The 13,400-nt window shown below is 67.1% G+C and overlaps 1 protein-coding gene across 1 annotated transcript; it reads right to left on the reverse strand.

Moving 5' to 3' along the window:
- Positions 1-6,138: 6,138 nt before the first annotated feature.
- On the reverse strand, positions 6,139-7,958 carry C1H11orf42 (chromosome 1 C11orf42 homolog). Its single transcript, XM_074936626.1, has 3 exons — positions 7,887-7,958; positions 6,809-7,478; positions 6,139-6,263 (listed from the first exon to the last, which is right to left on the reverse strand). Exons 1-3 carry the CDS (start codon positions 7,956-7,958, stop codon positions 6,139-6,141), a joined length of 867 nt encoding a protein of 288 aa, XP_074792727.1.
- Positions 7,959-13,400: the final 5,442 nt, after the last annotated feature.

The following is a 13,400-nucleotide window of genomic DNA, read 5'->3' on the forward strand; positions in this document are numbered from 1 at the left end:
GTGTTCACCAAGTGTGTGGCCGTTGTGGCAGCCTCCCTTCGTCGACAGTGGATCCAAGTGTTTCCGTATCTTGACGACTGGCTTATTCGGGGCCGCACCAGGGACCAAGTACAATCCCACGTTCGACTTACCACAGATATGTTCCATCAGCTGGGCCTCCTGCTCAACACCGAAAAGTTGACTCTGGAACCAACCCAGAGAATAGAGTTTACTGGGGCAGTCATAGAATCATAGAATATCAGGGTTGGAAGGGACCTCAGGAGGTCATCTAGTCCAACCCCCTGCTCAAAGCAGGACCGATCCCCAACTAAATCATCCCAGCCAGGGCTTTGTCAAGCCTGACCTTAAAAACTTCTAAGGAAGGAGATTCCACCACCTCCCTAGGTAACGCATTCCAGTGCTTCACCACCCTCCTAGTGAAAAAGTTTTTCCTAATATCCAACCTAAACCTGCCCCACTGCAACTTGAGACCATTACTCCTTGTCCTGTCATCTGCTACCACTGAGAACAGTCTAGATCCATTCTCTTTGGAACCCCCTTTCAGATAGTTGAAAGCAGCTATCAAATCCCCCCGCATTCTTCTCTTCCGCAGACTAAACAGTCCCAATTCCCTCAGCCTCTCCTCATAAGTCATGTGTTCCAGTCCCCTAATCATTTTTGTTACCCTCCGCTGGACTCTTTCCAATTTTTCCACATTGTTCTTGTAGTGTGGGGCCCAAAACTGGACACAGTACTCCAGATGAGGCCTTACCAGTGTCAAATAGAGGGGAACGATCACGTCCCTCGATCTGCTGGCAATGCCCGTACGTATACATCCCAAAATGTCATTGGCCTTCTTGGCAACAAGGGCACACTGCTGACTCATATCCAGCTTCTCGTCCACTGTCACCCCTAGGTCCTTTTCTGCAGAACTGCTGCCGAGCCATTCGGTCCCTAGTCTGTAGCGGTGCATGCAATTCTTCCGTCCTAAGTGCAGGACTGTGCACTTGTCCTTGTTGAACCTCATCAGATTTCTTTTGGCCCAATCCTCTAATTTGTCTAGGTCCCCCTGTATCCTATTCCTATCCTCCAGTGTATCTACCTCTCCTCCCAGTTTGGTGTCATCTGCAAACTTGCTGAGGGTGCAATCCACACCATTCTCCAGATCATTTATGAAGATATTGAACAAAACCGGCCCCAGGACCGACCCCTGGGGCACTCCACTTGATACCGGCTGCCAACTAGACATGGAGCCATTGATCACTACCCGTTGAGCCCGACAATCTAGCCAGCTTTCTATCCACCTTATCGTCCATTCATCCAGCCCATACTTCTTTAACTTGCTGGCAAGAATACTGTGGGAGACCGTGTCAAAAGCTTTGCTAAAGTCAAGGAACAACACGTCCACTGCTTTCCCCTCATCCACAGAGCCAGTTATCTCATCATAGAAGGCAATTAATTAGTCAGGCATGACTTGCCTTTGGTGAATCCGTGCTGACTGTTCCCGATCACTTTCCTCTCCTCTAAGTGCTTCAGAATTGGGGACCTGCTCCATGATTTTTGCAGGGACTGAGGTGAGGCTGACTGTCCTGTAGTTCCCAGGATCCTCCTTCTTCCCTTTTTTAAAGATGGGCACTACATTAGCCTTTTTCTCGTCGTCCGGGACTTCCCCGGATCGCCATGAGTTTTCAAAGATAATGGCCAATGGCTCTGCAATCGCATCCGCCAACTCCTTTAGCACCCTCGGATGCAGCGCCTCCAGCCCCATGGACTTGTGCTCGTCCAGCTTTTCTAAGTAGTCCCGAACCACTTCTTTCTTCACAGAGGGCTGGTCATCTCCTTCCCATGCTGTGCTGCCCAGTGCAGAACTCTGGGAGATGACCTTGTTCGTGAAGACAGAGGCAAAAAAAGCATTGAGTACATTAGCTTTTTCCACATCCTCTGTCACGAGGTTGCCTCCCACTTTCCTTGACTTTCTTCTTGTTGCTAACATACGTGAAGAAACCCTTCTTGTTACTCTTAACATCTCTTGCTAGCAGTCTTAGACTCCAGACTCGCCTGAGCTCTCCTACTGGACGCCCGCTTTCAGTCGCTGGCGAACATCGTCCACAGCCTTCAACACTTCCAGACTTCAACGGGAAAGACTTGCCCGAGCCTTCTGGGGCACATGGCTTCGTGCATGTACGGAACCAGGCATGCCAGACTTTAGCTTTGCCCGCTTCAGGCCTGGCTGCCAACAGTATATCGGCCAGGTCGAGACAGCCTGAGCATGGTGGTCACTGTCCCTGTTTTAACCTCCCTCCGCTGGTGGTTGGACCCCACGTTGGTGTGCGAAGGGAACCATTTCACGCCCACAACCCTCCTTGTCCCTAGTCACAGATGCGTCATCTCTGCGGTGGGGCACTGTCACGGAGTCCCTGGGCGATGCTCTGGAGCTGCTCCCCATGAAGCCAGTCAGGACCCTGGGGCAGTCGCCTTCCTGTGAGCAGCCTGTCTGCAGGACACACAGCTCACCCGGCTTCCACCTTCCTGGGTCTGACCTCGGAGCCTCCAGCCTCCTCTGCCCCTCCATGCGCTTCCCACAGCGAGTCCGCCCAGGCGGGGTCCTGGGGAAGCCAGAGGGTTCTGCCCCCCAACTCCGCAGTCAGACGTGACTCTCAGCCAGCCAGGAAAATGGAGGTTTATTAGACGACAGGAATATGGTCTAACACAGAGCTTGTAGGTGCAGAGAACAGGACCCCTCAGCTGGGTCCATTTTGGGGGGCAGTGAGCCAGACAACCACGTCTGCCCTTCACTCCATGTCTCCAGCCAGCCCCAAGCTGCCTCCCCCTCCAGCCCCTCCTCTGGGCTTTGTTCCTTTCCCAGGCCAGGAGGGCACCTGATTCCTTTGTTCTCCAACCCTTCAGCTCTCACCTTGCAGGGGGGAAGGGCCCAGGCCATCAGCTGCCAGGAAACAGGGTGTCGGCCATTCTCTGTGTCCACACCCCTGCACACACCTGCGCTGTAGGGCTCTGCGATGATCATACACCCTTACCCCACCACCCAGATACTTAAGAATTGCATAGGGGAAACTGAGGCACCCCCACACTATTCAGAGGAAACATTAAGAACAGTCCCACTTCGTCACAGGCACCCACTCGGGGACCTCCGAACGCAGGGTCTATGGACCACATCCGAGCTATCTCTTCACATCAGTGCGCGAGTGCTGATGGCAGTGTGCTTGGTGTGTCAGGCGTTTCGCAGGCACCTACATGGCTGTTGTGTGCCGGTCCTCACAGACAACACCACGGCCATGTTCTACATCAACAAGCAAGGGGGAGCCCGGTCGTCCCCCCTCTGACAGGAAGCCATTCGCCTGTGGGAGTTCTGCATAGCCCACTCGATCCATCTGGTGGCGTCGTTTTTCCGGGGGGTTCAGAACACGGTGGCGGATCGCCTCAGCAGGTCCTTCCAGTCTCACGAGTGGTCGGTTCGCCCAGATGTCATCCACTCCATCTCCCTGAGGTGGGGGCTTCCCCAGATCGACCTGTTCGCCTCGCGCAACAATCGGAAGTGCCAAGTGTTCTGTTCTCTCCAGGGACGTTCCCTGGGTTCCCTATCAGACGCCTTCCTACTTTCCGTGGAAAGACCAGCTGTTCTACGCCTTCCCTCCGTTCCCACAGCGTCCTGCTCAAGTTACGCAGGGACAGAGCACGTCTGATTCTGGTCGCCCCGGCATGGCCCAGGCAGCACTGGTATACCACGCTCCTGGAGTTACCGGTAGACGCTCCGATCACGCTCCCGCTGTGGCCGAACCTGATCTCACAAGACCATGGCCGCCCCTGTCACCCCGACCTGCAATCTCTCCACCTTACGGCGTGGATGCTGCATGGCTAACTCGGTCAGAGCTGCTCTGCTCACCCTCGGTGCAGCAGGTATCGCTAGGTAGCAGGAAACCCTCCACCCGAGCCACGTACCTGGCCAAAGGGAAACTGTTTTCTTGCTGGTGTGCTCCAAACGGCACGCCCCCGCTGCAGACTTCGGTGCCTTTCATCCCGGATTCCCTCCTGTCCTTAAAACAAGAAGGTTTGGCTGTATCGTCGATCAGGGTGCACCTGGCAGCCATTTGGGCTTTCCACTCGGGGGAACATGGTCGCTCGGTCTTCTCCAACCCTATGGTCGGCACATTCCTTAAGGGACTGGACTGTCTGTACCCGCAGGTGTGACAACCGGTTCCCACGTGGGACCTTAACTTGGTCGTCTCCAGGCTTATGGGGGCCCTGTTTGAGCCAATGGCCACCTGCTCGCTCCTGTACCTTTCCGGGAAGACAGCCTTCCTTGTGGCTATCACCGCTGCGAGGCGTGAGTCCGAGCTCAGAGCCCTCATGTGGGAACCACCATATACGGTGTTGCATAAAGACCAGGTACAGCTGCAACCTCACCCTGCCTTCCTCCCGAAGGTAGCGTCAACCTTTCACGTCAACCAGGACCTCTTCCTTCCAACCTTCATTCTGGCACCGATCCTGGGTAAGGCTTGGGAGTCACCTGATTGGAATCGATATGAGCAAGCACTCGAAGAGGAGCAGACGGTTACTTACCTTTGTAACTGTTGTTCTTCGAGGTGTGTTGCTCACGTCCATTGCAAACCCGCCCCCCTCCCCCTGTCGGAGTAGCCGGCAAGAAGGAGCTGAGGGGGCGCTGGGCCGGCTGGGGCATATATCCAGCGCCATGAAGGCGCCGCGCCAGGGGGCTCCACGGCCGACCCACCGGGTGCTGCTAGGGTAAAAATTCTCCGCTGATGGGGCACGCGGCGCGCACACCGAACTGGGATGGACGTGAGCAGCACATCTCGAAGAACACTGGTTACAAGGGGGAGTAACTGCTGCAGCGGGCTCACCCCAGGCCCGGCTCCAGGCACCGGCAAGGCAAGCAGGTGCTGGGGGCCGCACAATTCCAGGGGCGGCCAAACCTGGAGCCGGCCCTGGCTAACCCCCAGGCTGGGAGTGGGAAGGTGACTGGCTCCCCATGCACCCAGCCTGGCCACGGGCACTGGGCTCAGCCGGCGTCTCCCTGGGGTGGGGGTGGGTGCTGCGGCCCCCAGCCCAGGCAAGGGGCCTGTGGCAGTGGGGGGAGATGAGAGCCGTGGGCTCAGCTGGTGCAACGCCAGGGCTGGCACAGGGCCCTCCCCCGCAGCTAGGGTTGAGGGGGGGCCTGCCAGGCCAGGGAGGAAAGGGCCTGGCCTGAGGGAGCTGCCACAGGCAGCCCCCCCCCCACCGTGTGTGCGCGTGTGTGTGTGTGTGGGGCGGACGACACATTGGCCTTGGGCCCTGCCCTGAGCTCTGCCTTGCCTTGCCTTGGGCCCTGCCCAGCCCTGAGCTCGGCCCCGCCCTGCCTTGGGTCATGCCCTGAGCCCTGAGCTCGGCCCTGCCCTGCCCTGCCCTGAGCTCGGCCCCGCCCTGCCCTGGGTCCTGCCCTGCCCTGCCCTGCCCTGCCCTGAGCTCGGCCCCACCCTGCCTTGGGTCATGCCCTGCCCTGAGCCCTGCCCAGCCCTGAGCTTGGCCCTGCCCTGCCTTGGGTCATGCCCTGCCCGGCACTGAGCCCTGCCCAGCCCTGAGCTCGGCCCCACCCTGCCTTGGGTCATGCCCTGCCCGGCCCTGCCCTGAGCCCTGCCCAGCCCTGAGCTTGGCCCTGCCCTGCCTTGGGTCATGCCCTGCCCGGCCCTGAGCCCTGCCCGGCCCTGAGCTTGGCCCCACCCTGCCTTGGGTCCTGCCCTGCTCTGCCCTGCCCTGCCTTGGGTCCTGCCCTGCCCTGCCCTGAGCCCTGAGCCCGGCCCCGCCCTGCCTTGGGTCCTGCCCAGCCCGGCCCTGCCCTGAGCCCTGCCCAGCCCTGAGCTTGGCCCCACCCTGCCTTGGGTCCAGCCCTGCCCTGCCCTGCCCTGCTTTGGGCCCTGCCCTGAGCTCGGCCCCACCCTGCCTTGGGTCATGCCCTGCCCTGAGCTCGGTCCTGCCCGGCCCTGCCCTGAGCCCTGCCCAGACCTGAGCTCGGACCCACCCTGCCTTGGGCCCTGCCCTGCCCTGGGTCCTGCCCAGCCCTGCCCTGGCCAGGAGCCCCCCAGGACACTCAGACGCCCAGCTGGGTTCAGTGCAGATGCCGTGTTGCATGGTGGGTCGGGGCCCGGTTCAGCCGTCGCTCTCGGACTCGGTGCTCAGGCTCTGCAGCAGTGGCAGGGACATGGCGTGCCGGTCCGGGTCCCTGCGGCTGGGGGCGGCTGGCTGGGCGCGGCTCCTGGTGAACGGCCACTTCCCTGGGGACAGAGAGGGGGCTGGTGTTGCAGGGCCCTTGTGGGTCCCTATTGCCCTAGGGAGGGCACTAGCTGGGCATGCTCCGGCACAGAGCTAAGGGGGGCTGAGCCAGGCTGCCTAGGGGTACCGTGGGGCCCCAGGGTCACGCTGCCCTGGCTGGACCTGCAGGGGGCTCCCAGAGACTCCCAGAATCCCCCACCCATGGGCTGCCCTAAATGACCCCCCAAATTGGCAGATGTCCCCCAGACCGGGCAGGGTCAATGTTTGGGGCCTGACTGCCCATGACCCCCCCAGCCCCCAAGCCAGGAGAACCCCAGGGCCGGCCTCAGTCCAGTGCTGCCTGCCCCAGAGTGAGGGCCAAGGCTGGGGCTGGCCCTAAGCTCCCTATGGCCTCCCCCCCAGTGCCCACAGCCCCCACCCGCGCTGGCCCGGTTACCTGTCCCCAAGTGGTGGCCAAGGCTGGGGCTGGCCCTGTGAGCCCCATGGCCCCCCCAAGGCCCATGGCCCCCCAGCGCCCCACGGCCTCTGCCCACGCCAGCCCCCTTACCTCTCCTGGAGGCCCGGCGGAAGGGGCTCTGGCCCTTGGGGCTGCTGTTGGCGGGAGGCGCCGGGGGCTCCAGCGACGCCAGCTTGAGCCAGGCCACCCTGGCGGGCAGCGCGGGGCCCACGGGCTTCTGGGGCCCGAGGAGGCCGCGGGGTCCGAGGGCGAACTTGAGGCAGCCGAAGGCGACGGGGCAGGGCCCTGGCAGGCGCAGGGCGCGCTGGGCCTGCCCCCGGGTGACGGCCAGCACCAGGCCGGAGCAGCAGAAGACCTCGTGCAGGAGGTAGAGGCTGCGCAGGCCCCGGAGCCAGGGCAGGTCGGGGCGCAGGGCCACCTGGCCGGGGCGCAGGGCCAGGAAGGCGACCTTCTTGTGCACGTTGGCCAGCTGCAGGCGGATGTGGCACGGGGCGCCCTCCACCAGCCGCGTCTCCTCGTAGCGCGCCTCGCCCCGCGCCCGGGCGCTGTATTCCCGTGTGCAGCGCGCCAGCTCCGCCGGCTCCACCCCCCGCTGCGCCAGCTGTGGCAGCCCCCCCACCGGCACCAGGGGCCGGGCCCGCCCCAGCAGGCGCGGCGCCCGGCCCGGCCTCCTCACCAGCACGCTCAGCAGGTCGTAGGCCGCGGCGTCCTCCAGGAAGGGCACGGGCACCACGGCGGGGCCAAAGCACTCCTCGACCACCTGCCGGGACGGCGCGGTTAGAGGGGCTGGGGACCGGGACCCCCCATGGGCCACCGAGCCACGCGCAGCCCGAAGGCCATATGGCTGAACCCCCCTGGCCCGGCCCGGAGGTGCGGCCGGCTCTGGGGCGGGGCGGGGCGGGGCGGGGGGGCGGGTCGTGCAGGGACTGGCCCGGCCCGGAGATGCGGCCGGTTCTTGGGCGGGGCCGGGGGGCTGGTTGTGCAGGGACTGGCCTGGCCCGGAGATGCGGCTGGCTCTGGGGCGTGCTTGCAGCACATCTCAGGGGCTCCCTTCCCAGCCCCGACTAGCCTTGGCCTGGGCTGCCCCTGGGGTGGACATGGGGCAGGGCATGTGACCCCCTGCAGGAACCCCACAGAACCCCACGCCCCACACCGCCCCTGCTCCCACCTTGTCTTTGATCAGTGCCCAGTTGGTATCGGCCTCTCCGATCTCCAGCGCCGAGGCCCCACTGTCCGCCATGTTCAGGGGCCGGGCGTGGGGGCTGCACTGGCCCTGCCGGGAGAGCCCAGGCCTGGGGCCCCAGCTGGGCATGGGGCCCGGCTGTGAGGTCACAAAGCCGCTGGCTCCATCAGCCCCCTCCCCTGGCCAGTCCCACCCCTCCTGCCTCACGGCCACAGCCCGGGCTCGCCAAGGACCAGCGCCCCCGGCCCTGGGGTGCCCCCTCGGGGGATGTGGCTGTGCCCCGGCCCTGGGGTGCCCCCTGGGGGGACGTGGCTGGTGCCCCGGCCCTGGGGTGCCCCCTGGGGGGGACGTGGCTGTGCCCCGGCCCTGGGGTGCCCCCTGGGGGGGACGTGGCTGGCGCCCCTGGCAGGGGGTGTGTGTCAGACCCTGCTAGTCACCCCTCTGGGCCTGCTCGGTGCCTGGCTGGGGGTCCTGGCGGTGGGGACCGTTGTGCAGTGGGTGCGGCACTGGGGTAGTGGGTGGGGCTGCAGCCAGTCTCCCGGCCCCCGTCGATGCAGGCCTGTCAGCACAGGGTCTGCATTCCCATGGGGGGCGCCGGCGAACGGACCGGGGCAGGCAGGGTCACCGCATCACCGCCCCACGGCTTGGGGGCTGCAGCCGGCGCCAGGCCCTGAGCCCAGACGTTGGCCTGGAGCTCTGCCCCCATCCCATGGCACTGCTGCAGAGGTGGGGCACAGCAGGTGGGGGGCAGGAGGGGAGGGGGGAGCTCCCATGGAGAGGGCAGTTCATGGGGGCGGGGTGGGGCTGCCTCACCAGAGCATTTAATGTTGCTGTGGCAGGAGCTGGAGTCTCAGTTTTGCTGCATTTGGGGTGAGTTTGGGGGTCACGGGGGCCTGAATTGGGGGGTGCTCAACCCTCACACTGAGCGCTGGCCCCAGGCCCACAGTCAGGCTGTCCCAGCTAGGCCTCCCCCAGGCGAGTGCCTCGGGCAGACGGTAGCGATTAACCAGCCCCCCACGCCCCACCCCAGAGGTGGCTGCGTCCCAGCGGCGGGCGAGGGGTCCCTGTATAACCAGCCCCCCACGCCCCACCCCAGAGGTGGCTGCCCTGTCCCAGCGGCGGGCGAGGGGGTCCATGTATAACCAGCCCCCCACGCCCCACCCCAGAGGTGGCTGCCCTGTCCCAGCACTTTAAGGCCCATTTCCAGCAGGTGAAGCGGGTTGGTGGTGCTGGTGTGGGGGCTGGGTGCAGAGGACTCAAGCAGGGGCACTGCCCGGGGGGGGCCGGTGCGGGGCTGGTGGAGGGGCCTGGGGCGGAGCAGGGGGCAGGCCCAGGCCTCCGGATCTGGGGCAGTACCTGGAACCTGGCAGGAGGGAAGAGTCGGTGCCCAGTCAGCAGCCCCCCTGCCCGCGGGGCCCCTGCGTGGGGCAGTGCCAGGTGTGACCGGGGCTTGGGGTCCCCCTGGCCTGGGGCGGTGACGGGACAGCGGAGGGTGGGGGGCACTCAGAGCCAGGGCCCAGCTCCCCCCGCTGTCCTGGGGCTCCTCATCCCACCCCTCCCCATTCCGGGGTCTGCCCCAGCAGCCTGTCCAGGCCATGGTGGCGGAGGGGGCTGGGCAGGTGGTGGCCGCCCTGGGCTCCCACCAACCTTTGGGCGGCTCCTGGCCCCTGCCAGGTGGGCCCCCCACCCTGTGTCCCCGCAGCAGCATCGGGCAGCTGGCAGGGAGGGACCCTGCTCCCAGGGGCCTGGCCCCAGACCCTGCAGGCCACTCCCCGCGCTGCCCCCGGCTGGGGGGCCCGTCCCGGGGGGCGCGGCTGGGCCGACATGGGGACAGCGCAGGCGCCAGGCCAGGGACGTGACCTGCCCGGCAGGAGAGAGCGCGGCTCCCCGAGCACCAGGGGCCTGCAGCCGGCTCCCACCCCCCTGCGAACGGCCACCTGGGGCTGGGCCCCCATCCCAGCCGGTTCCTGCCCCGTCACCCTCGGGCGCCAGCCGCACCCACCGGCCCCGTGACGCGTCTGTCTCTGTGCTCTGCCCTACTCGAGCCCAGGCCCCCCGCGTGGGGCTGGCGCGAGCCGGGGGCAGTCGGGGCTGATGGGCCTGTTGCATGGAGAGGGGGGATTCGGGGTCCATGAGCCCATTGCATGGGGGGGGGCGGGGGAGTGCCCAGCGGGCCGAGGGAGGGGAGGCTTGGGGGGGCTCTGGCCCCCACCCAGGGTGCGGCCCCTCCCCCCACAATGCCCTCAGGCCCCCCTGGGGCAGAAGCTGAGAATAACCCGGGTTCCGTACGGACCCCCAGCCAGGGGGCTGGTACCGGGGGAGCTGCCCCACAGCTGCCTCGGCCCCCTCAGGCCCGCGCCAACACGCCAGAGCAAGGTGGGGGGAATTTATTATCGTTATGCAAATATATGCAAATTAAGTGCAGCCCACAGCCTCCTGAGACATTGTAACAGCACCAGGTACAGCCCCCAATTGTGCAGGACCCAGGCAAGGAGGGGAGAGGAAGGGGGCGAAACGGACCCAGCCCCCGGCCTGGCTTCAGTGGCTGCTTCCAGTCACTGACACTGCCAAAATAACAAACCCCCAGCCCCCCTGGTGCCCCTCACTCCCGACCCGCAGCCCCCTGGGCTCCCCCCAGCCCCCCCCCAGCGCCCCTCACTCCAGACCCACAGCCCCCGGCACCCCTCACTCCCGACCCGCAGCCCCCTGGGCTCCCCCCAGCTCCCCCCCGGCGCCCCTCACTCCCGACCCACAGCCCCCAGCCCCACCGGCGCCCCTCACTCCCGACCCGCAGCCCCCTGGGCTCCCACCAGCCCCGCCAGCGCCCCTCACTCCCCACCCGCAGCCCCCTGCCTCCCCAGTGCCCCTCAGTCCCGACCCGCAGCCCCCTGGGCTCCCCCCAGCCCCCCCAGCACCCCTCACTCCTGACGCGCAGCCCCCTGGGCTCCCCCTGCCCCCGCCGGCACCCCTCACTCCCCACCCGCAGCCCCCTGGGCTCCCACCAGCCCCACCGGCGCCCCTCACTCCCGACCCGCAGCCCCCTGCCCCTCCGGTGCCCCTCACTCCCGACCCGCAGCCCCCTGGGCTCCCCCCAGCCCCCCCAGCGCCCCTCACTCCCGACCCGCAGCCCCCTGGGCTCCCCCCAGCCCCACCAGCGCCCCTCACTCCCGACCCGCAGCCCCCTGCCCCCCCTCACTCCTGACCCGTACCCCCCTGGGCTCCCCCCAGCCCCACCGGCACCCCTCACTCCCGACCCACAGCCCCCTGGGCTCCCCCCAGCCCCGCCGGCACCCCTCACTCCCGACCCACAGCCCCCAGCCCCACCGGCGCCCCTCACTCCCGACCCGCAGCCCACTGGGCTCCCACCAGCCCCGCCGGCGCCCCTCACTCCCGACCCGCAGCCCCCTGCCTCCCCGGTGCCCCTCAGTCCCGACCCGCAGCCCCCTGGGCTCCCCCCAGCCCCGCCGGCGCCCCTCACTCCCGACCCGCAGCCCCCTGGGCTCCCCCCTGCCCCCCCAGCACCCCTCACTCCCGACGCGCAGCCCCCTGGGCTCCCCCTGCCCCCGCCGGCACCCCTCACTCCCCACCCGCAGCCCCCTGGGCTCCCACCAGCCCCACCGGCGCCCCTCACTCCCGACCTGCAGCCCCCTGCCCCTCCGGTGCCCCTCACTCCCGACCCGCAGCCCCCTGGGCTCCCCCCAGCCCCCCCAGCGCCCCTCACTCCCGACCCGCAGCCCCCTGGGCTCCCCCCAGCCCCACCGGCGCCCCTCACTCCCGACCCGCAGCCCCCTGCCCCCCCTCACTCCTGACCCGCACCCCCCTGGGCTCCCCCCAGCCCCACCGGCACCCCTCACTCCCGACCCACAGCCCCCTGGGCTCCCCCCAGCCCCGCCGGCACCCCTCACTCCCGCCCCGCAGCCCCTGCCCCACCGGTGCCCCTCACTCCCAACCCACAGCCCCCTGGGCTCCCCCCAGCCCCGCCGGTGCCCCTCCCCTCATTTTGCTTAGGGGAGCAGCCTCTGCCTCATCGCCCCATCTGTGCCGAGGACCCCCTGCCCCGGGGTGCAGCCCTCCTCCCCAGTCCATGGCAGCTTGTGCCCGCCAGCAGCCACTGCAGGTCCTGTCTCTGCTCGGCCTCATCTCCGGCCCCATGGGGCTGTTCTCCGTGGGTGGCTCCACCTGCAAAGGCAATGGAGGTGGGGGGCCCCTGCAGCCCTCACCCAGAATAATATCCCTCCAGCAGCACACCTGCCCCCCTGGCTGGAACAGGCTCCCGGTGCTGCCAGGGGCACCCCACAGATAACCAGCCCGGTGCTGCCCCTCCCTTGTGACCCCCAACCTAGTGCTGCCCCCTTATGGCCCCAGCCCAGCGCTGCCCCCCGCCCCCCAGCCCCTGTGGGGGTGGCCCTGCTCCCTTCACCTTCACAGCGGCGTCTCCTTTCTGGGGTCGCTGCAGCAGGTGGGGCCCTCGAAGCGCAGCTGGACGGCTCGCTGGAGGCGCAGCTGGGGGTCCAGCGTGGCGAGGGAGGTGAGAGGGAGGGTCCGCGTCGGCCCCCTGCCTGGCCAGGGCAGGAGGCCGTTGGGCTTGATGTCCCACTCGGGGGATGGCTCCTCCTGCCCTGGGCTGCCTGCCTGTGGCTGGGGGCTCTTGGGGGCGGGGAGCTGGGGCTGGGGGGCTGGGCCTGCAGCTGCTGGGTGAAGGTCGGGCGGTCGGCCGGCACCATCTGTGCCGTGGCCAGCGAGTGGCAGGTGGAGCCGCAGGAGCCGTGCAGGGAGGCGTCGGACAACTTGCCACGCTGGCTCACAGCCTCTGGCAAGGCCGAGCCGGGACCCTGGCTGGGGGCGGGGGCCGCCGGGGGGCTGCTGCCGGAGCTGGCGGAGGAGCGGCTGAAGGCGCCCAGCGGGGAGGTGGTGGTGGCGGTTGGCGCCCTGTAACTCTGCAGCAGGTGCAGGATGGCAGCGTGGCCCTGGTGGGCGGCCACGTGGCTGGGCATGCGCCTGTACCGGTCGGTGTGGGTGGGGTCAGCGCCCTTCTCCAGCAGCATCCGTGCCACCTCGCTATGGCCCTCCTGGGCGGCGATGCCCAGTGCCGTGGTGCCCTGGATGCAGGCCTGGTCCACGTGGGCCCCGCACTCCAGCAGGAAGGTCACGGTGCCGGCGTGGCCCTGCCAGGTGGCTGAGTGCAGGACCGAGCGCTGCTCTGTGTCCAGTGCATTGACGTCGGCGCCATGGTGCACCAGCACCTGTGCTGCCTCCAGCCGCCCCTGCCAGCAGGAGACGTGCAGCGCTGTGCGCCCCTGGGCACCCCACGCCTCCAGGTCGCTGCCGCTTGCCAGGAGCAGCTCCAGCAGGGGCTGGCGTCCATCCAGCACCAGCAGGTAGGCCAGGGGCCGCCCCTTGGCATCCAGCAGGTTGGGGTCAGCTCAGCTGTGGCACGGTGCCCCCCCAGTGCAGCCGCGCCCAGCGCTGTGCGCCCATCATGGCCCCGGTGATCCACGG

Source organism: Natator depressus, chromosome 1 (assembly GCF_965152275.1).
Source record: "Natator depressus isolate rNatDep1 chromosome 1, rNatDep2.hap1, whole genome shotgun sequence".
Classification (NCBI taxonomy): Eukaryota; Metazoa; Chordata; order Testudines; family Cheloniidae; genus Natator; species Natator depressus.

Bases quoted from the DNA above. Each gene is read 5' to 3' on its own strand.
- C1H11orf42 (XM_074936626.1), bottom strand. From the start codon at position 7,958: ATGGCGGACAGTGGGGCCTCGGCGCTGGAGATCGGAGAGGCCGATACC. The intron at 7,479-7,886 runs GTGGGAGCAGGG...CCGTCCCGGCAG, and splicing joins GGGCACTGATCAAAGACAAG to GTGGTCGAGGAGTGCTTTGG. The intron at 6,264-6,808 runs GTAAGGGGGCTG...CTCTGTCCCCAG, and splicing joins CCGCCGGGCCTCCAGGAGAG to GGAAGTGGCCGTTCACCAGG.